Raw genomic sequence first — 27,772 nt, forward strand, 5'->3', positions numbered from 1 at the left:
TCCTTCTCACAGTTACTGTTTTTGAGCCAGGTTTCACCTAATCTGCACTTATCTGTACTTATTTTTCCTGCCTAAATGTAAAACTTTGCCTTTCTCCACATTAAAATTCATTTTGTTGGATAGGACCCATTGTTCAGATTTGTCAAGATCTTTTTGGATCCTGAGCTTGTCTTCTGGGGTATTGGCTATTCCTGCCAGTTTAGTATCATCTGCAAATTTGAGGAGATTCCCTTCTATTCCCACATCTAAGTCATTAATGAAGATATTGAAGAGTAGTAGGTCTAAGACAGAGTCTTGTGGTACCTCACTACTTATTTCTCTCCATGTGCATGTAGTACCAAATGCCTTATTGAAAATTAAGCATACTACGTCCATAGCATCTTGTTGGTCTACTAATTTAGTGACTTTATCAAAGAATGAAATAAGATTGGTTTGGCATGATCAATTTTGAACAAACCCATGCTGGCTACTAGTTAAAACTTTATTTGCTTTTACTTGTTCACAGATCTGGTTTTTTATTATCTTTTCCAGGATCTTCCCAGGTATTGATGTTACAGTAGATTGATTGGTCTATAGTTTCCTGGGTCTGGTTTTTTTTCTTCCTTTCTTGAAGATGGGAACCACATCAGCCCTTTTCCAATTCTCAAGTACTTCCCCAATGCTCCAGGATTTTTGAAAAATGTGGTACTATGGTTCTGTGATAACATCTGCCAGCTCCTTCAGAACTCTGGGATGTAATCTGTCAAGTCCCGTGATTTATATTCATCAAGTTCAGATAGGTGTTCTCTTACCATTTTCTTGCTTATTTTAATTTTTATTTCTAGTTTGTCTTTTACAGTAGTTTTTTTGGTATGTTGAGCTATAATTTCTTTTTGTGTGAAAACTGATGCAAAGAATGAGTTATATCGACCCATATACATTCTGGATGTGTTTTATCTTTGATCATGTGCATTTCTGTAGATAGGTAGTGGTCTCTTACATGTAGTGCCACTCAGTGGTGAAATCCAATTTTTTTTACTACCAGTTCTGTGGGCGTGGCTTGGTGGGTGTGGTATGGCTTGTGGGCTTGGCAGGGGAAGGATACTGCAAAATCTCCATTCCCACCCCACTCCAGGGGAAGGATACTGCAAAATCAGTATTCCCTCCCTACTCCTGGGGGAAGGATACTGCAAAATCTCCATCCCCACCCCACTCCAGCCACAGGTGGTATTTGCTGGTTCTCTGAACTGCTCAAAATTTCCGCTACCAGTTCTCCAGAACCTGTCAGAACCTTCTGGATTTCACCCCTGGTGCCACACCACCTCTTTTTGTGGATCTGTTTCTTTTGAACAATTTGTATCCAGCAGTACATTCCAGTCATGGCTTTCGTCCCACCAGGTTTCTGTAATGGCAACTATGTCATACCTACTATCGCATCTAGTTCACCCTGTTTGTTCCCCAAGCTTTGAGCATTTAAGCCTTTTTATCTCTGTCGGTGGATGTGATTCTTGCATATGGTTTGGGTTTTCCTTTTTTTTCCCCCATCACACCCCCCCCCCCATCTCATTGTTTGATTTGTTTTCTTGGGATTTGGTTCCCAGGCAATTGGTTGGAGCAGCCAAAACTCTTTCTCCTGAAGGAAGAAAGCAGGCATAGCAAACCCTGCGAAGGGAGGGAGGGAGGGAGGGCTGCGATTAACTCACACCATCCTTCCTTCTTGCCTAGGCCGAAGCAGCGCTTCTCCGCCGCAGCTGAGATGCGGCAGCCTGTGGCAATCCCGCCCTTCCCACTCGGGTTTGCTTTCATTTTCGGAATCGCGGGCCCATCGAGTGGTCTTCACCCAGCGGCAACCACAGGGCTCGGCTGATTTCGCTCCGACGGAGTCCGAGGCGGAGAAAAGGGCCGCTCCTTCGGCAGGTAAGCCAGGCAGGGGGCCAATTCCTGTACGTTCCCCAGGGAGCGAAGGAGGGAGCTTCGGTCGACTTCGCGGCAGGGGCCGGAGTCTGGGTGAACGCCCGTCGCCCCCACGGGTGCAACTTCGGCGAGAACCGGGCCTGGCACAAGCAGGTTGTGCCCGTCCCTCGTCGAGGCCGGAGCCGGCCGCTTCTTCCCTGCCACTTTCCAAGCCTGGCAGAGAGGGAAAAAAGAGGCCGGGCTTGGTGCTGAAGCAGGAAAGAAACGGGCGAAACTGCGCCGCCGCGTTGGCCACGGCGCCTTTCCAGCGGCCCGAGGGACAGCAGGAGGCCACCCCAGGGGATGGGGGCGAGGTCCCGCGCTCTCGGCCTCAGCGACCGAAGGATTTGGCCCAGGACCCTGTTGAAGGGGAAGCGGAGCTGCAGAGGAAGCGGGTGGAGGGCGGAAGGCTGCCTTAGCCGCAGCGTCTGCTGCTTCGGGCGGTCACAAGACGACGAGATGCAGAAAAAATCAAACCCGTCTTAGCCCTAAGCGTTGATCTAAGTTGCCGCCTCTCGTCCCTAAAAAGCTGCAACACACACACACGCACACAGCTCGTGCGGGGAGCACCTAAATAGCTCTGCGCCTTCAAACAGAGCTGCTTTATGATGACTAACACAGGTAGTCCTCGACCTACAACAGTTCATGTAGTGACCGTTCAAAGTTACAAGGGCACTGACTTATCAAAAATTTTCATAGTTGCAACCTTTGAAGCCTCCTGTCCTCATGTGATCAAATTTCAGATGCTTGGCAACCAGTGGTGGGTTTCAAAAATTTTTTACTACTGGTTCTGTGGGTGTGGTTTGATGAGCGTGGCATGGCTTGGTGGTCATGGCTTGGTGGGTGTGGCAGGGGAAGGATACTGTAAAATCTCCATTTCCTCCTGATCAGCTGGGACTCGGGAGGCAGAGAATAGATGGGGGCGGGCCAGTCAGAATTTTTACTACCGGTTCTCTGAACTACTCAAAATTTCCGCTGCTGGTTCCCCAGAACTGGTCAGAACCTGCTGAAACCCACCTCTGTTGGCAACTGACTCATACTTATGACCTTTGTTGTGTCCCAAGGTCATGTGATCACCTTTTGCAATCTAATGATAAGCAAAGTAAATGGGGAAGCTAAATTAGCTTAACAACCAAGGCAGGAAAGGTCATAAAAGTGGGGCAAAACTCACTTAATGTGTCACTTGACAACAGAAATTTTGGGCTCAATTGTGGCCGCAAACTACCTGTGTGGCTCTTTATGACAACCTACTGGTATGCAGGGATGGAGGAGAGGTTGCTGAAAGGTTTGCCTTTTGCCCCAGAAAGCTCCATTGAAGAAGGAAGATTTTGCTTACAGAATTAGGAAAAAAACCATTGTTTATTTGTAAGAGAAATTCAGATTCTGAGACAGCTAATTGTCTAGCAAATGGTCTTACATTTATTTGCTGGACACTAATAATTTATTAGAACCTTAATTCCTGTTATGGAGGTTCTTAATATAAAGTATAGTAAAATATCAACTCTTATCTTTTTAAAATAAATGTGAGGACAGCAATAATACTTGCTTGTTCATGCAAAAAGTACTATTTCCTTCTAGATTAACACAATGCACAGATGCCTTTAAAAAAAAAAAAAAGAGGAAGGCAATGCAGATTGTTTACACTTAAGTGTGGTTTTGTGATCTGGTTCCAGTCACTTCCCATTTTTGTGAGAATGAAATAGTTGTTTTTAAAAGCTTAAAATCTGCCCATTTGCCGATTTCAGGTCCCACTGGAAGTTGGCAAACAGGCTGCTTCCGGCCTTCAGAGGGCTTGGGGTGGGGAGGCTGTTTTTGCCCTCCCCAGGCTCCTAGAGAAGCTCTGGAGCCTGTGGAGAACAAAAAACAGGCCTACCGAGCCCACCGGGCCATCGCGTGCCAAAAGCAGGGGGAGTAAGGGGAGGTCATGCATGCATCCATGGGGGGTGGGATGCATAGAATTATGGGTGTGCGCCCGTACTCACACGACCCCTTCCGCGCTTTCCCCACCTTTGGCACGCGATGGCAAAAAAGGTTAGCCATCACTGACCTATAGCATAGCTTTATCAGCTAATGTTTCACTTTCAAGGCTTATTAAGTGGGTTCCTGATTTGATTTTAAAAGTCCCTCTTTGAGGGAGTTGGGCTGTTCAGAAATGTGAAAAATAAATAAAAAAATAAGTTATACACTTAAACAACATTATAATCAGAATAATTCAGTTTATTGTGACTGCTATTTATTTCAGTCAAAGCCAAGCTTCTCTTCTTTATCCTCCTCCTGTGTAATTTTGCATATAAATTATGGTATTCTAAATGAGAGAAATCTATATCTGTATTTTTGTACATAAAATATGTACAGTCATCAGCAATTGTCTGAGTAAGGATTCCAGGAAAGAAAATATTAGTTCATTAGTCTGCCAGTCAATGTCGGCTGGCGGCGCCCAGGGGGAGGGCCTTCTCTGTGGGGGCACCAACCCTCTGGAACAAGTTACCACCAGGTATCCGTCAACTCCCTGATCTTCGGACCTTTCGACGCGAGCTGAAAACATTTTTGTTTCACCGTGCAGGACTGGCCTACTGGGGTTTTAATAAGGGGTTTTATTGGTTTTAAGTTCTTCAACCAACTCTAAATTTTCCTTCTAAACTGGTCCTAAAAATTGTACTAACTGTCTTTACTTTGGCTGTAAACCGCCCTGAGTCCTTTGGGAGAAGGGCGGTATAGTAATTGAAACAATAAATAAATAAATAAATAAAATTTGGCTTCCTCTCTTTTAATTGGCTCTTAATTGCATTCTGGAAGCTGTGGCTGAACAAATGGATTGCAGTTTTGAATTGCTATACCTCTGCTTGAATACTAAGTAACACTGGGTGGTGAGCTTTAAAAGTACTTAGGAGCGTAATTGTTTTAACTGGAGCAAGGAAATATCATGTATTTGAAGTTTCAGTTCCTTTTATAGCAACTGTTGTGTTATAAATTGCACTTTAGGCAGCTGGAAAAAAACGTTGATTTCACAAATTTAACAAGAAGCTCTTAAATTCAATCAGACTTCAACCTTGGAGTGTTACATTGAGTTATATCGCATTGTGTCCTTTGGCAAAGGCTTCAGTGAACAGAAGCTGTTTGTGTGAGTGTGTACATGCACATACATTGTTTCTATTAGTATGAAATCTCATACTGTTCTGGAGGTCGTCCAGTTCTTTGGAGCAGACTTGAATAGCAGAGGCCTACAGAGAGTAGAGAGATAACAGAAAATCGTTTTCCTCTCCCACTTAAAAAACATCTTGCATCAAAAAGCCTTATTTGAATAGGAGGATATAGCAAAGCTTTAACATTACAATGGATTAAATAGCCAAGTTTGTTATTATTTGAACAATGTTTCATTTGGTCCCTTGCAGATGCACATCTTACATCAACACTTCAATTGCTAGGATGTGTTTTTAAACTACAATGGCATTTTCCATGAAACCACTGAATTTCTGCAAACTTGGTAAGTTAAGTTTAATTAGAGAGAATGTAGGGTGTGGCTTTTTTGGCTGCCAGTTTCTTCTTTGTCATGTGTTAGCATTGTGAGAGGAAATCTGCCCTGGAAGTGTTATGATCACCTCCTTTCAGGTGCCTAAAACAAATCGTTCATTTGAAACATAATATTGATAAATGGTCTTCAAGGTGATATATTAATTGAAGCAACAGCAATAGCAGTCCTACCTAATTTGGAGAGTAAAATCATGCACAATTTATTTTTAAGGTTTTTAATTAATTTTGAGAAATAATAATTCATTATTCTTTCATTTAGCATTTGTCTTATTTGAACCTCTTTCCTAATATGTGTAATATTAGGTTTTTAAAAAAGAAACACATTTTGCATTCAGAATAGAAAAATGTTATTATTTATAATTCTAAGCTGTAATCTTAAAATAGCTTTATAAAAGGCATCTGAAGGAAAGCAGAATTAGTGCAACAAGGAAAAGAAGTTAATATTTCGCTAATAAGCATTCACATCCATGGAAACTTTCTTCACATAAAATATTGTACCTTTGAAATACTCCCCTAATTTTTCCAGACATTTATGTTATGCATAATACATGTCTTAAGGCAAGACATTGTTTCATAGAGGGGTGGGTTCTACTTACCTTTACTACTGGTTCACAATGGGATGTGCAGATCGCCTATGATGACATCCAGGTCAGTGGGTGGAGCCTCCCTCCGGTTTTACTACCAGTTCTATAGAACTGGTCTGAACCAGGGGCAACCACCACTGGACAGGATGAACATGCCTGCCCTGCTGGACCTTGTTTGATTTGCTGAAATAATCAGAGCCAGGTAGTTCAACCAAGAGCCTTTTTCCATGAAAGGCTTCATAGAGGATAACTTTCACCTTGAATTACACCCAGAAGCCTAATAGGGCCGCAGTGTGGCTCAGGCTGTAAGAAGCCTGTTATTAAACACAGCTGCCTGCAATTACTGCAGGTTCTAGTCCCTCCAGGCCCAAGGTTGACTCAGCCTTCCATCCTTTATAAGGTAGGTAAAATGAGGACCCAGATTGTTGGGGGCAATAAGTTGACTTTGTATATAAATATACAAATAGGATGAAGACTATTGCCTTACACAATGTAAGCCGCCCTGAGTCTTCGGAGAAGGGCGGGATATAAATATATATATATATATATATATATATATATATATATATATATATATATATATATATATATATATATATATATATATATATATATATATATAGAGCCAGTGCAATTCATAAAGTAGTGATGTTATATGGCACACTGTGGTTCAGCTATAATTATTCACATCACTGCATTGTGAACCACTTGTAGTTTCCTAATGATCTGCAAGGGGAACACCTTGCAATACCACAAACAAGAGGTGATTACAAACAGGGCCTTCCAGTTCAGGACTGGAAACAATTGGCACATAAGATGGATTTGGTCTTCCTGGCCATTGCAGGTACCTGCTATTCACACATTTGCTCAGAGTCCAAGAGAACCCCGCAGTTGCACACTTCTGTAAGTCGATAGTCCTCATGTCTAATGGTAGTGCAGAACTATAAAGTCCAAAGCTATTCCAATACTCTAGAAGAATGCAAAGAGTGCTATAAGTTTTCTGTTGTTTATGCCATTGTACAGAGAATAAACAAGAAACTTATTACTATAGTAATTTAATAGTGCATAGAAACTGGTTTTTGTATACAAAAATATCTAAGCACTCCCAATTTATTTTATTAGAATTTACAATAATAAATAATTATTTGTCTTGAAGAAAAGGGGGATAATAAAGAAGCAAAAATCCAATATCCCAATAAATCTAAATATTATCTTTACTACTTAAAAAAAGTATAGTATATCATAGTTTCTTTAACTTTTATACAAATAGCAACTTCTAAACGTTTTGGAAAGATTTGCAGATAAAAAGTCATGAAGGAGAGAAAAGCAGGTTCATTTGGGTTGAGAGGACAAACAGTAAATGAAACCAAAGGATTTTGAATACATTTTATCATGGAAAACCATGGAAAGAAATAGGAATAATACACCTGTAACCAGCCTTGAAGATAATTGGATGCCCAAAGCTGCTTATGAATTGTTTTCTGACATGAAACTGCTCAGTAGCAAAATACCCACCCATCCTGTTCTGGAAGAAAGTCATGACTCTCTTATGCTAAATTCTATTTTATATTAACTTTCCAACCATCTATTTATATATGATCAAATGATTGTAGCATTTTTCCTAATATTTGTTTTGTCTAATTTACAGTATATATCAGTGCAATTTTTAGCAACTTTCTTGGTAAGTATTTTTCATGTACTATAGAGATCTTGCTAGAGATGAGCTGTTATTGATAGCAACATCCCTGTAAGTGACATAAATCCAGTCCATCGATCTATCTAATGTTATGCCAAAGCATGATTTAGTGTGACATATCTAAAGATCAAGCAAGCCTCTGCTTCACACATACCCTCTACTCTATTTTATCCTTTTCTTGCATAACTGGGAGGGAAATTTTGGAAGTTTTATTTTTAGTTTTTTTAAAAGACTTTTTTAAGATAATAAAGCCGTATTACTTAAATTAACTAAATTTAATATAACTACAACCTCATGATTGCATGTAACAATCTAGTTTTAAAGAAAAATGCGGTTGGGGAGGAGGGAACACACAAAGCTGATGCTTAACTGATCCCTTCAAGCTTGGGCCTGTCTGGGATTTCTGTTCCATTCATTAAAACTACATCAACTTCATCATCATCACCAACAACAGTGTGATGTTGGGAGGCTGCAAAGCAAGCCTCCAGCATCATCCTTATCTCCAAGAGTTCCTTGGTCCCCATATCAGGCAATAGGTATTCTTAGAAAATAAACATGCTGATTGATTGCAATCTAACGTTTGATTTAAATTATCCAGCAAAAACAAATGGGATATAAGTACATTAAACAGGACTAGGAGCACCTTGGGTGCTTAAACAGGGTGGGAGTCAGCACCAATTTGCATTATGGCCAATGGAATATTTTGCAACTATTTATATCCATTATGACTCAGTCGGTTCTTGATCACAGAAACCCAGGGAAATCTCATTCTGTTTGAAATAAGCTATGCACTATGCTGATTTCTCCTATTTTCCAAAATATTTCTTTACTTTAAAAAATAGCTCTTATTCCCTCCTCTTCCTTCTTCTCCTTTCCTTTTTATGTGCTTTTGCATGATTCTTACTTTAAAAATGTATAATGGTGGCAAACAATCTGCTTGATGCATAAAGTAAGGGGCAAGATGGGCAACTAGTTTTGGATTTGCTGGATTTGAATCATCAGCGGGAAGAAAAACGGGAAGAAAAGTCTAGGCTTAAGCTATGAGAGAAATAGACATGGCATGTCCTAATACATTTGTACATTCTGCTTGATGCATATGAATATATAGTGACAGGTGTTTTTTTCCCCACAAGAAATATCTAAATCATCACTCAGTCTGAATATGAAAAAAGAGGATTTTGAGTACATTCTATCATGGGAAGCTGGAAATAGTTCAAGAATGCCAGTATGCTACACAGTGATGTACCAGTATTTTACGGAAAGGTTTCTATCCATTTTCGTTATACATATTTATATTTTGTAACTGTTTACAAGTAATCATGATGGACAAAGTATTATTTTAACACTACATACTTAGATACTGCTTTAAGAAAAAGAAAAATAATGCAAATGTTTAAAGGTCAGTAGATTTATTTGGTACATCTTTTGTGGATTGGATGCAATTTGATCTAATGCATGGGATATTATTTCTTATAAATACCTAGTAAACTTGGGGAGTGATTATCATTTTGTGAACAGAGACCACCCTTAATATTTTTAGGAATGGCAAAGGCCACAGAGCATGGGATGATAATGCAAAGTAACCAGCCTATGACATACATTTGAATGGCTTCAGATTTTTCTGTATTTTCCTGAATTTAAGGTAGAATTTAAAGAGGGTTCTTTCTTAAATACTATAAAACCTATTATTGGGAATACAATTCAGTATTATCAGTTTCCAGTCGAAAATGATAGAAAACTGTGAAAACAATTTTCAGCAAATGGAGTCAGAAAGGATCCTGGGTGTTGCATATACTTGGAGTATAGATGCTATCCTATATGAACCTAAAACCAATTGAAAATCTTGAGGCAATATAGCATTGCCTCAATCCTTGGTGTATTCAGGAGATCAACGGAAAGTAAGTGACAAAAAGTTCATTATGAGATAATTGATGCAAACCTTTGACCACAGTATATACTTGCATCCAACACTGAACACAAACATGCCTGTTTTGTGAATATTTTCATCATCACAATTTTACTAGGTGCTTATAAATAAAAGAACATCAGTCTGTTATATTCAATTGAAATATATTTGCAAAACTCTAGAGTTATCACTCAATTGGCAATATGTCCTCATTATTACTATCAGTGGCAGTAATTAGCACTTTTTCCTATTTGATGGAGATAAACCTAGAGCAAAATGGCTGCATTTATTGAATGGATGGGACATTCGACAGAAAATGAAAGGGAAAATGTTTTGCTTTATTTTCTTTAGAATTGTTGGCTGTAATTTACATACCACGGGAACAAAGTCAAAATCAGCAGTAAGAGACCAGGAACAAGTTAATTTTTACAACTCCAGGCAAGTAAAATACTCTTGAGAAGTGGATGTTCCTATCTATATTTGCCCTCTTTCATTTTACATCAGGATGATCCACTCTATAATTTTTTTCTTTCTGCTTTCTATGTTGTGAAAGACAAGTATTTTATATCAATACAGAATAAGCCGATGAATGACAGTTTAAAGATTATGTGTCTTAACATTTCCACAATGTTTGCTTTGAGTGAATTTGAGGCTCAGAATTAAATCAGGAGCATATATTTTTTTTTAATTTTATTTATTTTGTCAACATTTATAAGATAACAGATATAAGTACAAACATGATTAGGAATACATGAAATGGATACAAATAAATGGGGACAGTAGGACAGGGTAGGCACATTGGTACGCTTATGCACGCCCCTTACAGACCTCTTAGGAATGGAGTGAGGTTAATAGTAGACAGACTTAAGATTAAAGTTGTGGGAGTTTGGGGATGAAACCTATTTCATTGTATACATGATGTACAATGACAATAAAGGCTATATTATACTTAAACTACAGTCAGGTAGTGCATTCCAAGCATTGACCACTCTGTTGCTGAAGTCGTATTTTCTGCAATTGAGTTTGGAGCGGTTTACCTTAAATTTGTATCTGTTGTTTGCTCGTGTAGTGTTGTGGTTGAAGCTGAAGTAGTCATTGACAGGTAGGATATTGTAACAGATAATTTTATGTACTACGCTTAGATCAGACCAAAGGCAGTGTAGTTCTAAGTTGTCTAAGATCAAAATTTCAAGCTTGGTGGCATAGCTATTCTGTTGCGAGCAGAGGAGTGGAGGAATCTTCTCGTGAAATATCTTTGCACTCACTTACCGTATATACTCGAATATAAGCCGATCCGAGTATAAGCCGAGGTCCCCAATTTTACCCCAAAAACTGGGGTAAACTGGGGACTCGAGTATAAGCCGAGGGTGGGAAATGAGGCACCTACCGGTTGAAACCCTCCTCCCTCAGCTGAGAAGGCTGGCGGCTCCCCCGCCCCGCCCTCTCACTGCACCGGCAGGGCTTCCCCGCGCCGTCCGGTAAAATGTGAAAAAAAAAAAAACTCGAGTATAAGCCGTATATACTCGAGTATAAGCCGAGGGGCTTAAAAAAAACTGAGTATAAGTCAGAGACCCGAGTATAAGCCGAGGGGACGTTTTTCAGCACAAAAAACGTGCTGAAAAACTCGGCTTATACTCGAGTATATACGGTAATTGTACTTAATTGTATTAATGTCCGATAAACAGTGCGGGTTCCAGACAGATGAGCTGTATTCGAAAATTGGTCTAGCAAATGTTTGTATGCTCTAGTTAGCAGTACAATATTACCAGAGAAGAAGCTATGCAAGACTCTTAATGCCTTTTTGGCAATGTTGTTACAGTGGGCTCTGGTACTTAGATCATTAGAGATGAGTACTCCAAGGTCCTTAACAGAGTGACAGTCTATGAGATCATATCCGCCCAGCTTGTATTTTGTGTTCTGATTTTTTCCCCCCAATATGTAAGAAAGAGCATTTGTTGGTTGAGATTTGGAGTTGCCAATTGTTTGACCATTCTGACACATAATCAAGGTCTTTTTGAATGGTAGCAACATTGTCAGTGGTGTTGAATAGTTTTACATCATCAGCAAAGAGAACACAACTGCTTATAATATGATTGCAAAGGTCATTTATGTAAAATATAAAGAGTGTGGATCCTAAAATGCGGCCTTGGGGGACACCGCTGTTAACAGGTGCAGGATTTGATAGGGTGCTCCCTATTTTGACTACTTCTTGTCTGTTTGACAGGAATGCAGCTATCCACTTATGCATTTCCACTTATGGAAATGCCATAAGATTTTAGTTTCAGAAGTAGTTTGTCATGTACCACTGAATCAAAGACTTTAGAAAAGTCTACGTAAATTGCATCTATTGCTTTGCTCTGGGTGAGTTGTGTAGTCCTTATGTTTTTGCATTGTAGGAGTTGCATATTATAGGACAATTTTTTTCTGAAACCAAATTGTTTGTTAGAGAGTAGGTTGTTTGTCTCTAAGTGGAGGGTAATGGATTGTTTTATAATTGATTCAATAACTTTGCAGGTGACACAACATAAAGAGATAGGTCTGTAATTTTCAACTAGGCTGGAGTCACCCTTTTTGAAGATAGGGATGACCATGGCTAGTGACCATAGCTGGGGCAAGGAGCTGGTTCTGAAAGGAGCTGGCTTTTCAAAGATTATGCTTAGGAGTTCTGCTGTAGCAGTGGAAAGCTTTTTTAAGAAGTAGGCACATAGTCCATCAGGTCCAATAGATAGAGATGGTTTTAGGCTGCGTAGTGCCTTTTCAATGTTATCTTCTGTAAAATTGATATGTGTTAGATCATTGTAATTAGTTGTGGTATGACTAGGAAAGGTGGGGCATATGCCATTGCTGTTTACAAAGACTGAGCTGAAGAATGTGTTAAAGAGGTTGGCTTTAACGACTTCATCATTACAGTCTTTCCTGTTAGGTCCTTTTAGTCTTTACCGTTAAGTTCTTTTAGGGGTGGGATGGATCTAGAGTCTTTAAGTTTGTTGTTTACAAAATTATAGAAGACGCGGGTGGATTTCATGCACAGAAGGTTTTCCTCTTGTTCGATGTGATAATTGGTGTATTCAGTCTTTATTTGGTTGCATAGGTTTTTATAGTGGCTTTTAAAGTTAGCTACATAGCCAGTTTTGTTTTTTCGCCTAAGAGATTTTATTTTTGGATTGGAACTTCCTTACTGTTAGGGGTAATTTGTTTTTTCTGGTTTTGGGGGTTATTAGTGGTACGTATAGTTTAATGCCTTTTTTGACTTCGAGTAAAAAAGTGTTAGAATGGTCTTCAGCAGTATTACAGCCAGTGAATAGAATTTGCCAATCAAGAGATGAGAGGTCAGTATCTATGAGATCATAGTTGTCTTTTTTAAAGTTATAATTGGGGATCCCATCATTATGATGATCTTTGTAAGGACATATATCAGACAAAAGTCAATCATGCTGTGGTCACTGTTGGAAAAGGGTTCGTTTATTTGTAGACCATAAATTGAATTTAAACTGTTGCAGAAGATGAGAGTAAGGCAGTTGTTGAGTCTAGAGTTGTTAGTTACTAGTTGATCCAGTCCCAGATTAGTAACAACATTGTGCAGGGTTGCATGTATGGGTTAAGTTGTACATTCATTTAGAGTCCAATTGATAAAAGGTAGATTGAGGTCACCAAGAAAGATAAGAGGGTGTGGGCGAGGAGGCTGCCCACGTTAGTAGTGAAGTTAACTTGTTTGCATATATGAACAAATAATAAATAAAGAATAAATCTGTATTATATATAATACAGATCTTGAACTAAGCTGGGAAGCCTAGGTTTGTGTCACCAGATGACCATGGAAATTCATGGCTGATTTACAGCCAGTCCTCTCTTTTAACAAACTTCCTGAGAGGTTGCAGTGTAAGGTAATAGGAGACTCCCATGTGTATCATTCTGAGTTGGCAGGATACAAATATAATAATAAAAATAAAAATAAAATCAAAGATGGTAGGTAGAAAAATATAAGCAAAAAAATCATTATATAATTGTTTTATTTATTTATTTATTTATTTATTATTTAAATTTTTATACCGCCTTTCTCCCGAAGGACTCAGGGCGGTGAACAGCCAAGAATAAAACAAATATACAAAATTAAAATATCAGTTAAAATACATATTCAACAATGGCCAAATTAAAACCGTCAAATTGACCCAAAACTAAAATACCCCATATAAAATTATTAAAAATCAAAATTTAAAAATTTAAAAATCAAGCCAGTCCCGCTTGGATAAACAAATAAGTTTTCAATTCACAACGAAAGGTCCGAAGGTCAGGTAGTTGGCGCAAATCGGGGGGAAGTTCGTTCCAGAGGGTAGGTGCTCCAGCAGAGAAGGCCCTTCCCCTGGGGGCCGCCAGCCGACATTGTTTGGCGGATGGCACCCTGAGAAGACCCTCTCTGTGAGAGCGTACGGGTCGGTGGGAGGCATAAGGTAACAGCAGGCGGTCCCGTAAGTACCCGGGCCCTAAGCCATGGAGCGCTTTAAAGGTGGTAACCAGGACCTTGAAGCGCACCCGAAAGACCACAGGTAGCCAGTGCAGACTGCGCAGGAGTGGTGTTACCCGGGAGCAACGTGAAGCTCCCTCAATCACCTGCGCAGCTGCATTCTGGACTAACTGGAGTCTCCGAGTGCACTTCAGGGGTAGCCCCATGTAGAGAGCATTGCAATAATCCAGACGAGAAGTGACGAGAGCATGAGTGACCATGCATAAGGCATCCCGGTTTTGTTCTACTTGAGATCAGATTTATTGCTCTTCCCCATTTTTCTGCTTTAGTATGAACTGTTGTGTTTGGGGTTTTAGACATGTAGTGGAATACATATAGGCTGAATGTTCCTGAATTTAAATGGTTCATACAGTGCACTGATCCTTAATTTTAAACCATAGCTTGTGGTCAAGTTACAATTGATTTGATATCATATAATCCATAATGGATGGGTTCACAGTCTTCCTAAATACAAACCAAAGAAACTATGCTTTAGATTAAGACAGTGTATTAATCCAGTCATTGATTAAGGCAACTGTGATCCCCAAAATAAAACCAATTCTAAATGTCTTATTCAGTTAATTCATTTAAACATTGTTGTGCTTTACTCAGTATCCAGAGGAAGAAAACTCCAGGAATTGGATCTGTCTCCTAGAATATCTCCTTTCCTTGTCTTGCTTTGATATCTGATGCCCCTGCATGTGTACAGCAACTCCCAGAAGGAATGTACCAGTTTGAGAAAAAACTGTATTAGGCTGTAGAACTCTTAAGGAAGATTCTCAGAAGAGTCTGATGTCTTTATAGGCACTAGAAAACAGGATGACTTATGATTCTTTCTTTTTGATACTTGCATCTCTATCACAGATGTTCTCTTTTCCCCTCTCTACCAGGTCTCAAAAAAACCAGGATTCAGACCATCATGTTCTGGGACCAGGGGAGTTGGCTGCTTGCCCAGCTTTCTCAGAAACAGATGCACAGATAACACCAATGAAGCAGTATCTAAGGTGGAAGATAGAAATAAATTCTTAGCAGAAACCCAGTAAAGGCATCTTAGGTTTTAAAGGACCTTAAATATTTTCACGGAAATCAAGAAAAATTCTGAGACCATCAAAAAGTTTGAAAAAATACTGACTTGTTAGCTCTAACCACCCAAATACACACACACCCATTATAAGTTCCAATCAACCTCAAGTGAACAAAAGTTGATATACCTCCTGTATGGTACATAAACATGACATCTTTTTGTAAATTGCAGTGCATATTTATTATCTATGTGCATGTGTTTAAAATTTTAAAATAAGAAGACAGTAAATATAGCAGGTTCAGACAACTTTCCAGTCAATATTTTATAATACCGCCTTTCAAATGGTTCCTATAATTAATTAAGAAAAACTTTTGAAATACTCTCCCATTCTTCCTTTCAGAATTTTTCTAGCACAGAAATATTCTTGCATGATTGATCCAGAGGTGTATTTCACTGTTTTCTTGTTTTTACATGTGTATGTGTACATACTTGCCAGATGTCACATTTTTAAAAATATCAGGGAAAGGATAAAAATATTATCAAATTCTGCAATATTATGACTCTTTTAAGTGATAAAGGAATGTGTGTGATACTCCCCCAAATAAAACTAAATAGTATGTAATGTCAAAGAAACAAAACTATTGCGATTCATTAATATTTTGATAAATAGTTAAGCACAGGGGTTGAATCATCTTTTGAAATTTTCTCTGGGTTTTGCTGCTTCCCATTTTCTCTGCGGAAACCTGCTGTAGGCTCATCCAGACCAAATATAAATGAGTTTGGACAGAACACCCATTGTGCCTCATCACCTTTAAAAAGTCACCCTTTGCAAAATTTGCACCTCCTGCTCATTTCTTTGTTTTTCATAGCACTTGTTATTCTTACCAGTGAATGTAAGTGGATCTTCTCAAAGATACAGTATCTACAAGGATATCAGGAATATTTTTGAGTAAGGAGGGTTCTGCCAGAGAGAATGGGAAAAGAAAAGAATCTCAAAGTGAGAACATAAACTTTCTCAATTATAAGAAACAACAAAGTAGTTATTTCTGCCAAAGGAAGTGTTACAAAATTGGAAGGGTCTTCAGACTTCTGCAGCTGCCATATTTACTGCTTTATCACTTTGAATCTATGCCCATAAGCAATAAAAGTGTATTGAAATTTGCAGAAAAAATCCATATTTAACTATACACTATGCATAAATTTCATCAACTATAAATTCATTGAAACATACAGCTTTACCAGGGTGCCTAATCTTGCATAGAAAACTTCCTATACATCTAATTTGGTTTCAACATTTTGGCCAATTATCATACATTTCCTTGGAATCAGTGTTTTCTTACTGAAAAATATTGTATTCTTTCTTGTTTTTATATAGTGATATAAAATCAAACTTCAAGACAGTCCAGGAATGTACTAATATTACAAGACTATTCTGTAATCTAACAAATGAATTTGCAGATTTTTGCCAAGGAAATGCAATTATTATAGTACGGCAAGACACCAGCAATGGAACAAATTATTCAGATGTTCAAACATTCAATCCATATTTTGACCGTAAGTAATTTCTTCCTTCCTTTTGTTTGAATCATATATTAATTTTCACTATCTCAAATCAGGTCATCTTCCCTTTGGGAAATAAATACTTTTTATTCATTTGTCATGCGAGTTGGCCTTGATGACCTTTACATCCAGTTATACTATACATTTGAGGAGAATTTTAAAAGCTAGGCTAGAAGTTAAGAGTAGCACAAAGAATCAGATTCTGTATTCAGGGCTGACTTTCAGAATCAAAATTTACATTGATGATTAAAGCAAACCAGTAATAAAAAATTAAATAAAAGTATGTATCTTTCTATTGAAAATATTATTTATAAGAATCGATTAGGTTTGATTAGAAATCCTACAGAATTTCCAAGGTACTTTATATTTTAGATTATTACATTTGCTAAGATTTAAGAAATCTGGATTGCCAGCAAATAGTATTGATAATTTTTTTTTTATGTTTTAATTAGGATGCTTCAAGCCACCTCAATTTAATATTTCTGTTTGTCAAAACTGTGTAAATGTCACAGTGAAACTTTCACCTCTGTTACTTAAAATTTATCAAAAACTTAATTATAGAATCATAGTGAAAACAGCTGAACTCAAGGAAAATGTAAGTAATTTATTATTAAGGTCTTAAAAATATCAAAGAGAATTCACTTTATAATTAAGAAATGTGCTAAGTTTTTTGCTTTTACAATATTACATTTCTCAGCTTCAGATGTGTTGAGCTCACATCATTTTCAGCCATTGTGACCTTGGTTTCTTCCAGTTCAGTGTTTCTATTCATTGGTTCTAAATGGAATGATGGAATCCGGATGGACAAGTTTTCTTTGCATGGGTTCAGACTGCCAGCTGAACTTGATGGGTTGAGTTGTTAAGACTAATATAGAAAACCAATGGCCATACTGGCATACAAACATACACAATTAAATTAACAAAATATCAAAAAGCACTTTAGTATATAGACATTGCAATGTCATCCAATTCAGAAACACAAATTACAAAAATAAAACTATTGTTGATATTGCAGTTATGATTGTTGTAGTTATAAATAGTGGTATAGTACTGATATTTAAAGGACTTCACAAAGTATCTCACTATTTCTCTAACCCCCATATAGAAAATGACATTCTTAAATAGAAAGTATAGTGGTACTTTGGAATTAATTGTTAATTGGTTCCGGAAGGCACAATAAGTACCCAAAACGATGCGTACCAAACAGATTTTCCCCATAAGGAATAATGTAGTGAGTCACAAGGCAGCCAAGACCAACAAGTTCTAGCTTGTGTTACAAGTTCATTGTTTGTGTTACTAAACAATGAGTATCAGACAAACTTTTGTATCAAAGTGCGTTGAGTACCAGTTTGATGAGTTTCAAAGCAGTTGAGTTACTGCTTTGAGTTATGGTTGATGTACCACTGTAAGTGCAAAGCCATGCCTTGATTCCAGGTTAAAGTAGAGTTTCACCAATTCACATCATTTAGCTTTATCCTTTCAGTGCATTTTAAAACAATTCACCTTTTTTTTTTTTGTCTTTTACAGCGTATTGATAATACAACCGAAAAGGATCATTTCTTTACTATTCTGGAAGATTTGCCACCAAATAAAAATTATTGCATTGCTGTTCAGGTGGATACAGGTGTTAATCACCAGTGCAATTCCACAAATCCAAAATGTATTATGCTTGACTCCAATAATAGAGAAGGTACAGTGAATTATGAAACAAGGAAATAAAATGGGTCATTTCATTTTATTTTGTTTTATTTTGTGACTAAAAGACTAAACATTTGTTTAGCATTTCAGTATTTTTTACATGATTACTGTATTTTTTGGACTATAAGATACACTGGACTATAAGAAGCACCTAGATTTACAGGAAGAAAACAAGAAAAATATAGTTTTTGGTCTCTGCGCGTCACATTTTTTTGCCTCCCCGGTTGCCAGAAGCACTCTGCAGTGCTCCACACATCCTATTTTTGACAAAAACGGGTCCATTTTTGGGCTCCCAAGCCCTCCGCGCATCACATTTTCACTCTCCCTGGCCCCCAGAAGCACTGCAGTGCTCTGCATGTCCTGTTTTCACAAAAAATGAGCCTGTTTTTGGTGAAAATGGGACATGCGGAAAACTGCAGAGTGTTTCTGGGGGTTGAGGAGGGCAAAAATGGGACATGCAGAGCACTGCAGAGGCAGGGAAGGGTGAAAACGCGACTCGCAGAGTGCTTGGAAGCCCATTTTTGGCAAAAAAAGGATGTGTGGAGCACTGCAGAGTGCTTCTGGGGGCCGGGGAGGGCGAAAACACAATGCATGGAAGATTCAGGAGGCCAAAAACGCCTATATCCGGTCTATAAGATGCACTTAAATTTTCACCCATTTTTAGGGGGGAAAAAGGTGTGTCTTATACACCAAAAATATGGTGTATTATGGTTCTTTGTCTTCCTGACAAAACCAGGTAGTTTTGAAATAATCTTCAAATGCACTGTTGCCTAATGAAATATATTTTTAACCTGCAGATTATATGATGCTTTCAATCTTGGCTCCGTCAATACTATTGGTAGTAGTAGTCATTCCAGTCTTCCTGCATAAGACTGGTTTTATTTCCTGTAAAAGGAAGACATCACCAAGTGTCTTGGTAAGTAGTGTGGCAAAATACTTTCAATTTAAGGTTTGTATATGTTAGGGCAGTTCAACCAAAGATGGTGAAAGGGATTCCCAGAAGAAGCTACATGCCTCTTAACTCCATTGAATATTCCCTATATTCCTTCTGTTCTTCATAGACTTGGGGTGATGTAGCTTCTTCATTAGTTTTTAAAGACTATTTCTATCCTAATGGCTATGAGACTGCTCTTCATTTTAGTCTCATATATTTACATACTCAATGTGCCAAAAGGAACAGCATTCTTAGTTTGGCTGTATTGCTGCAGCACTTGATATACAAGTGGATTTGAGCTTACAATCAGGAACCTGCATAAGATTTAAAGAGGCTTTTTTTCTTTTTTTACAGTATGTAACTTTAGAGTTGATTTTGGAAAGAAGATTAATTTGCTATAAACATCTGTCTGGTAATCCAATGGAATCTTATTTTAAAATAGACAGATTAAGTTGCTGAGGCTAAATGAATTCCCACTAATTATTATGTGCTGCCTCTGATAATAGGTATGGTGAAACACCTACCTCAGATATGAGGAAATGTTTTCTGTTCAAGTGAAATCCTTTGAACAGGATTTGAAGCAGATTATATCAGGGTGGGATTTGACAGTAACATTAGCAGTGAAATGGAATTGAAAGTCCTGCCCTCTGATAATCATCCATCTCTCTGTGCCAGAGAGTACAAGGTACACCTGAGTGAAAAGCTATGTCTGTCACAGGCTTTTTTTAATTTATGAACAACAATCAGGCTACAAAAGCCATCTCTGCCTTCCTACTGGGAATATAAAGCCCCATGGAACTCTAGCATGTGCCACCTCATAGCTTTATTAATAGAAGTGAAGAGTTGGGGCTCTGATTGCCAAGGGGTTTGCTGACAGCTTTTAGGTCCATTTGTTTAAGGCATATTTTTCCTCATTAGGGAAGAGGAGAAATAAGAACCTGTATCTAGTTACCCACAAGGGAACTCAGGGCAGAATTTAAAAAGAAGAAAACATTTGACATTCTGAGGAAGGAAAGTTTAATAAAGCCCCAGATTAAAGATACAAGCAAAGCAAAGAAATATTATTAGTCAAATGAATATATAGGTGCTTCAGGCATTTTTTTTTAATCACACAGCAATACTGCTTTGAGGCCATCTGTGAATGTGAATACCAACATTTGTTTTTGGTTTTTTCCCTAGAACATCAAACCTAACTTGGCTTATTCAGTCTTTGAATCAGCTCCTGAAGAAGTTTGTGATATCCAGGTCCAGAAAAGTAAAGTGCAACACCACAGTGATGATGAGAACAGTGAAAGCGATGTTGAGAGTAATTTTGACACTAAATGTGGCATCTTTAACCAGATTAAACCATTCTCTGAGGTGGACATCGGTCAGAAGTTGTTCACAGGCTGCTCAGCTACTACAAATGAAATAACCAGAGCAAAAATAGATCAGAATGATATTGACAAAAGCAGCCCATTTACTCCATTATATCCTTCTGAAGTGAACTCTGGCCATGTAGCAGAATCAGAACGTACAGACTGCTTAAATGTAAACTTAAATAGTGTGATGCTAGGAATATCGGATAAAGAAATGGATTTTTCTACATTTGACCATGAAGATATAGACTTGAATGAATCTTGTAGTTTGGATGCATTTGAACCAAACCATTTCACTGAAATGCCAGATAATCAGAGCTTTGATGTTCAAAGTCCTCTATGTTCATGGGAAAATCTTAGTGTCTCTGGAGAAAGTGAATCATCTTATTCAGAAACAGAATGCACCAGTGGATATATGAGAAGATGAATCCATGAAAAGTGACACAGCTTCCACTGTCCCTCCCTTTGAAAGGCACTTTTGGGGAACAGTAATTTAGGCCAGACAAACATTGAGCTCTTTCTTCCATTTCTTCATTCCAAATTAATGATCGTGAGTTACATTTAAACAAGAAACAGTGTTGGCACTTTACTATCTGCATTTATATTGCATGTAGAACTTGGTTCCTGTGGATACCAAAATATAGTTACATAGCTTGTTGTAGAGAGCTGGAGCTACAGTTTATACCGATATTGTGATTGGCAGACATTTTTTCTATAGTTGTGTGTCCTGCCTTCTCCAAATTAATGTCTTCATGGTGTGCTCTAGCTGGGAATTCTAGAATCTGCACCTCCGGCATATCAAGAAGCCATCAGGTCTGGACTTTACTTTTCCTTCAGCAGCTAATGCTGTTTTAGAAATCTAAAAATTAGCTGCTTTTTCTTGTATTTATTCTTCTGTTTTTAACAACCTTAAACTTCTTACTACGTGACTTTATTACAGGGCAACTTACTTCCCCATGATTTACTTAACAACAGTGGCAAGAAAGATTGCAATTTAGGGCAAATCTTACTTAACAACTGTCTTATTCAGCAACATAAATTTTGGATTCAGTTGTGGTCGTACATGAAGGACTACCAGTACGATGTGAGATTGTTTGTTTGTTTTCTCAAACAAGGAAAGTGAATTTCTTAAGGAATGGTTTCTTTCACACATTTCTTTCCAACATGCTTGAAGGAGGAAAATTAGTGGGAGACAAGGCAGATCACAGTTCATGCAGAATCCAGCACATGACAATGGTTATAACCAGTGGTGGGATTCAAGTAATTCAACAACCGGTTCTCTGCCCTAATGATTTCTTCCAATGACCAATTTGCCAAACTGCTCAGAAGGTTAACAACCAGTTCTCCCGAAGTGGTGCAAACTGGCTGAATCCCACCACTGGTTATAACACTGGATCTGGTGTTCCTCTCAGAGCAATACCTTTGTGAGTGGCATTTTTTAGTATCTCCCTTGTCACAGTTAGATCATGCCCTAATCTCCATGGAATTCTTTAGAACCACAGTCAGATCATGCCCTAATCTCCATGGGATTCTTCTATTCATTACAGGGAGGCTGGTTTCATTTCCCTGAGGATTGATGGACCCAGATAGATTTCAGAGGAAATGGGGCTTGTTCCTTTAGTCTGCTGTATGGACATCCAAAGTTACAAGTTAGTATAAAAGTTACAAGTTAGTATAAAATGGTTGCTAAGGCATTGGATCACATCGTACCCATGAAGCCTCTTTTCTCTTGGGGATACTGTCACTTCTTATGTTTTACAGAGGAGCTGAGGGAGATGAAACGAGAGTTGTCTAGAGCATGAGATATTGAGATATTCCCAACCTGTATCTCTGCCCCTGATGAATTATGAAACCTCCCTGGTCCAAAATTAGGTTAGCTCCACCCCTGTGGATGTTAAGGAAGTCCCACAAAACCTGATTATATCATCAGATTTGGGGATCCCCAGGAACTGGCAATATTTTCATGTGGCTCCCCTATTATTGAGGCAATTAATATACTTACAGTACTTTCTCTGTTTGTGGTTTGTATACTTTACTTTTTAACAAAACTTTAATTTTAATAATTAAAATTATTAAATAACAATCATATTTATGATTGTTTTTATAATAACTTTTATATTGTTTTGTTTGATTGTGTGCCACACATTTGATAAATAAATAAAATCATGTAAAGCACAATTTCAGGTCCTCCAGGAAAGAAGTCACAGGGTCTGGAGCTTTTTCTCTTACCCAGCCTGATGAAAGCTTTCTCAAATATTATGGCATCTTGGCTCTTTTAGAAAATATTTTGTTCCTTTTAAAATATTGCTGTATTGAGGTTTTAAAATGTTGCTGTTCACTACTTTCAGCCTACTATTTCTGTCAGAAAAATATGAGCTATAAAGGAGGGAAGGAAGGAAGGATCAAATTAATGCACAAGATGATTGCAATATTGTTAAATGGACTAAATTGTTTCGATATTCTATGCTAGGCCTTTGTAAGATGTGTTGGCTTATAGTCATTCTAGGTTTGGATAAAGTATTAATGGCAATCTTTTAAGCATTAAAATTAAACATTTGACAATATCTGAGGGATTCTTCCATATAATGGCGAGATTCAAAAACTTCTACTACCCGTTTTGTGGGTGTGGCTTGGAGTATGTGGCAGGGGAAGGATACTGTAAAATCTCCATTCCCTTCCCACTCCAGGTGAAGGTTACTGCAAAATCCCTATTCCCCCCCCCCCCCGAGCAGCTGGGACTCAGGAGGCAGAGAATAGATGGGAGCGGGGCCAGTCAGGGGTGGTATTTACTGGTTCTCCAAGCTACTCAAAATTTCTGCTACCGGTTCTTCAGAACTGGTAAGAACCTGCTGAAACCCACCTCTGATTCCTACTAGGATTTCAAGGGCATTGTCAGAGTCTATTCTTTAAAGACCAAATGAAATTTGAAGTAAAAACAGACATGTGTTATAATCAATGCTAGTATCTATATTATTCATGAAAGTCTGTATTGCATAACCCAACCTTTTATTACAATAAGAAATTTATAATTAAAATTATTGTGAAATATTTTTGCATATTTAAACTTTAAAATCATCTCTCTGTCTCTCTCCTTCTCTCTTCCCGCCCCCCCCCCCCGGCCCGTATATTTTAGTAAAGTCATTTAGAAATCACAAAACAGGAAATCTAGTAAAATAATAAAACAAAACAAAATGGGCACAATTTATTAAAGTGGTATTAGTGTCTTAGAATGTATTAAAATGTTTGATATGGTTTTAAAAAATCATTCAAAGCCTTCTTTAAAGGTCCAAGCTCATGTATTTTCTTAATTATCACCAACCAAAAAGCACATTTTTCTGGCAAGTCATATTAGAAGAAAAGCCTGTTAAAATAGTCACTCTGTGAAAATCTACAGCCAACCTTGGACTATTATGCTTTCCTATAATAAAGGGGTGTCAAACTATTTCATTGAGGGCTGCCTCAGGGATGTATTTCACCTCAGGGGGCTGGGGTGAGCGTGACCAGGGTGGGCACGGCCAGCGTAATGATACTCATGTTGAGGGCACCTGTAGTGGCCAAGTGTTAAGGCAGGACTTCCCTCAGACTCTCAATCACTCTCATTATAACGTTCCTTCCTTCCTTCCTTTTCTTCTTTTTACTTCCCTGTTCATTCTTTCTTCTTATTTCCCCTCTTCCCTTATTTTTCCTTCCTTGCTGTCTTCCCATCTTTCCTTCTTTTTCTTTGTCTTTCCTCTTTCCCTTTCCTGTCCTTTCTTGCATGCTCAAATGCAAAAGAGGAAACATTTCTCCTTTTGTTTTGTTTTTAGTTTGTTTTGCTAGCCCTTTGCTAGTAAAAATGGAGCTCTGGGGGGGGTGTGGGCCACCTGGACCCCATTTTTGGCCGTGACGGCTTCCTGCAGCCCTCTGCCAGTGAAAACAGAGCCCCATTTTTACTGGCAGATGGCTGCAGAAGGTTTGTGGTCTAAAACAGGGCCTGGGAGGGCCACATGTGGCCCTTCCAAGCTCCGTTTTTGCTGGCAGAGGGACCTCGGGCCTGTCCTTTGCTTGTTTCCAGGGTGGCCGCACAGACCAGATCTAAGCATGCCACAGGCTAGTTGTGGCCCATGGGCCTTGAGTTTGACACCCGTGCTCTAATAGGTCATTGGTGAGTGTATCTTTTCTTTCAGACAAGCATTCAATTTAAACAAATCTCTTGCAGCAACAACCTATTTTGTATTTTTGTCAAATCATAGACAAAGCCCCAATGCTTTGCCCTATGGTATACCTATATGCCTTCTCGGTCCTACATCTCCTTTGAAAGTATGAAGATAGGACCTAATAATGGACTCTTCCTCATAATTGTGTTAATTCACTTTCCTTCCATCTTTGAGTTAGAAAGAAAACATGTAAATAAAAATTGCCCTGTCTTACTTCCTACCTTTACACCCAGGTAATTAGGCCATAGAGAGTTATTCTGCTCCCATACTTGAATGTTAGGTAGCTAGAATAAGTTCCTTTATTCTGCTGCCCAGAATCATCTACCTGCAAAAACCCACCTTTCAGTTGTTCCCCTGGGCTGAGTGGGCCAGGGATTCCCCCCCCTCGTATTTTGCCTACCTTACAGAATATATTATATGGTTATCATAGCAAGAAGGTAGACCATCCAGGAGACACACAATTTCTATTACTGGGTTGGAAATCATATAATAATTTCTAAAAAAGCTCTAGGTATAAAATAACCTTTTGATCTCCTGGAAGAATTCAATGTTCTATCAAAAGTTCAGTATAAAAGCACTGCTTCCCCTCTTCTGCATATCCTCCAAATGATCACATAATTCAAACAAATATGCCAAGCAACACAGAAGACCAGAGGGAAGCATTCTAATATGCAAGAAGAATTGGGGAGAAAGCCCCCAAGATTAATGTTTATCTCACCCATAGCAACAAAGAACTGGAGAATGATGGTAATATAAAGCAATGAGCTTGTAGCATTAACTGGCAGGAAATCCATGCCTGTCTTGGCAATGTAGGGTCAACATACAGGGACTTGTGGCTCACTGAGGAGGAACCACAGAAACAGTAACGATCTTTTTATCAAAAGTGACAAATGTTAATTCATGAGTTTAAGGATCACATAAACAGATTAGTGAGCTTACTAATGGGACATAGCAGTTCTGTTTCTAGCCAGGCTGTTATTCCCATACTAGGAAAAATAAGAAGAAATAGCCTGTACAATCAAGTCATTTAACCTTATACTCACAACCAAAATAGTCATAGAAGTAGAGGACCTGGTGATCAATCAGAAGAGCATGGTCCCACCAGAGATCTACCAGGCTAATAAGACTTCAGCATATTGCCAGATTCCATGTGCTCTTTTCCAGTGTGCTTTAAAATGTCCACATAGGTAGTTTTCTATTAAAATATGAGTGAAAATATTTTTTTTATGCCTGAACACCTTAGTTCAAATTCAAAATGAAAATGAGATGGAGGAGATGTAATGAGGATATGTCCTCTACAAATAGTTTGTGGGATTTCTTTGTCCTATGGCAAGCAAGAGATGCAGATATCATCTAACATCACCAAACATCTGTTGATCTTTCATGAAATAGAGAAAAATTCTGTAAAATTCACACTTAATTCAACAATAGCAGGGAAGAATGCTCAAGACAAATTCACTGAAGCATGGCCTTTGTTGTCATCTCAACTTCTTTTACACCCAAAGGGCTCTCAAGGGTTGGTATTGTATTTTGTCAGCTTCAAAGTGCTGCTATTAACAAGAGGTTCTCCATGGTTTGGAATCATACTATATAAAACAATACTCTTCATATATGTGCCTTCCTATAGCCTAAAACAGAAACCCTGTTCTCACCCACTCCCATGCTGAGAGGGACTGATGAATTGTGAAGGAGCAGACATTTTTAGGGTAGCCCCTCAGCTTCTGAATACCCTCCACAGTGTACCAAAGACATTTTTGTTCTCCAGACCTTTAAATATACCAGTATTAATATTTTGAACGAATGCATTATAACAAAGTTTTTTAATCAATTCTATTTACTTTTAATGTTCATATACTATATTTTAAATAAGACTCTATTTTTAAATTCCAAATTTTTTTTAATGCTTGAAGCAGATTTGCTTGCAACAAAACACAGCCTTGAATATAAGTAAATAATTGCTTTCTTAAAGTATTTTAGCTTCCAAGTAATAATAAAACATGTTATAGGGTTTAGTCTTTTAAAAATACAAGCAATTTCTTATCTCACCCTTTGGCAAAATAAAATTCCTATGTAATTACTTTCTAAAGTATGCTGCACATGTATTAAATGTTTAACATGTATTAAATATTAAATGTTTAACAGCTTGTAATCTATATATATTTCTAAAGCCTTTACTCTGAGCTCATGACCCCCAAAGGCCTAAAATCTAATGTATCCATGAATATAACTATCATTTGGATCCACTTCAGTTAAGATTGCTGGATGCTGTTCCTATTACAAACACGTTACAAGACATTCTACATCTCAATAGTAGCAGCACTTGGCTCAGTTTGGATTCCAGGATTAAGATAATTTGGACATGGTTAGTAATTGGAAGGCAAACTACTAGACAGTACTAGAGTTTTAGATTGGATTGAGAAATTTGGGGGGGAAACATTATGAAAGAAAGCATACAGTTGCCAAGAAATCTGTACTGGTAGTTAATTAAGAGTCAAATTTGATTAAAAGAGCTTTTGAAGTCAAACTACCTCTATTTTATGTAGACATCTAGAGTCACTTTATAGGTGACAGAGGCACATACCCATATTTTTCGGAGTATAAGACACTCCCACCCCCAAAAAAGTGGATGGAAAACTCTGCATCTTATGTAGCGAATATTGTGGTAGGGGGAGGGTGGTTGGTGCAGCGCTGATCAGCCACTGCAGCAAACAGGCTGCAGCAAACGGGCAGCGATGGCAGTGGGGAACAGACCGCGTAGAATGGGCCGCGGCAGCAACAAATGGATCGCAGAGAATTGTCGTGTCCCATTCCTCCTCTGACAGCCGGGTCGGGGAAGTCCGTATCAAGCGTGC

The 27,772-nt window shown here is 38.3% G+C and overlaps 1 protein-coding gene across 2 annotated transcripts; it reads left to right on the forward strand.

The window, feature by feature from the left end:
* The first annotated feature begins 1,666 nt into the window (after positions 1 to 1,666).
* IFNAR2 (interferon alpha and beta receptor subunit 2) lies at positions 1,667 to 27,013 on the forward strand. Of its 2 annotated transcripts, none has more exons than XM_058185500.1 (11): positions 1,667 to 1,896; positions 5,325 to 5,416; positions 7,696 to 7,728; positions 8,877 to 9,006; positions 10,001 to 10,087; positions 15,041 to 15,154; positions 16,550 to 16,728; positions 17,187 to 17,329; positions 18,262 to 18,424; positions 19,230 to 19,348; positions 20,546 to 27,013. In XM_058185500.1, exons 2-11 carry the CDS (start codon positions 5,377 to 5,379, stop codon positions 21,149 to 21,151), a joined length of 1,614 nt encoding a protein of 537 aa, XP_058041483.1. In that variant the 5' UTR covers positions 1,667 to 1,896; positions 5,325 to 5,376; the 3' UTR covers positions 21,152 to 27,013. The 2 variants fall into 2 exon arrangements, with proteins under 2 accessions (XP_058041483.1, XP_058041484.1); XM_058185501.1 differs by lacking the exon at positions 1,667 to 1,896 and adding an exon at positions 1,974 to 2,692.
* The last annotated feature ends 759 nt before the right edge of the window (positions 27,014 to 27,772 follow it).

The sequence above is a fragment of the Ahaetulla prasina genome, chromosome 5 (assembly GCF_028640845.1).
Source record: "Ahaetulla prasina isolate Xishuangbanna chromosome 5, ASM2864084v1, whole genome shotgun sequence".
NCBI classification, from domain to species: domain Eukaryota; kingdom Metazoa; phylum Chordata; class Lepidosauria; order Squamata; family Colubridae; genus Ahaetulla; species Ahaetulla prasina.

What these genes read in the sequence shown, in the direction of transcription:
- IFNAR2 (XM_058185500.1), top strand. Translation starts at nt 5,377, where the DNA reads ATGGCATTTTCCATGAAACCACTGAATTTCTGCAAACTTG. An exon ending in CCAATGAAGCAGTATCTAAG is followed by an intron (nt 15,155 to 16,549) that starts GTGGAAGATAGA and finishes GTTTTTATATAG; the next exon opens with TGATATAAAATCAAACTTCA. An exon ending in ATTCAATCCATATTTTGACC is followed by an intron (nt 16,729 to 17,186) that starts GTAAGTAATTTC and finishes TGTTTTAATTAG; the next exon opens with GATGCTTCAAGCCACCTCAA.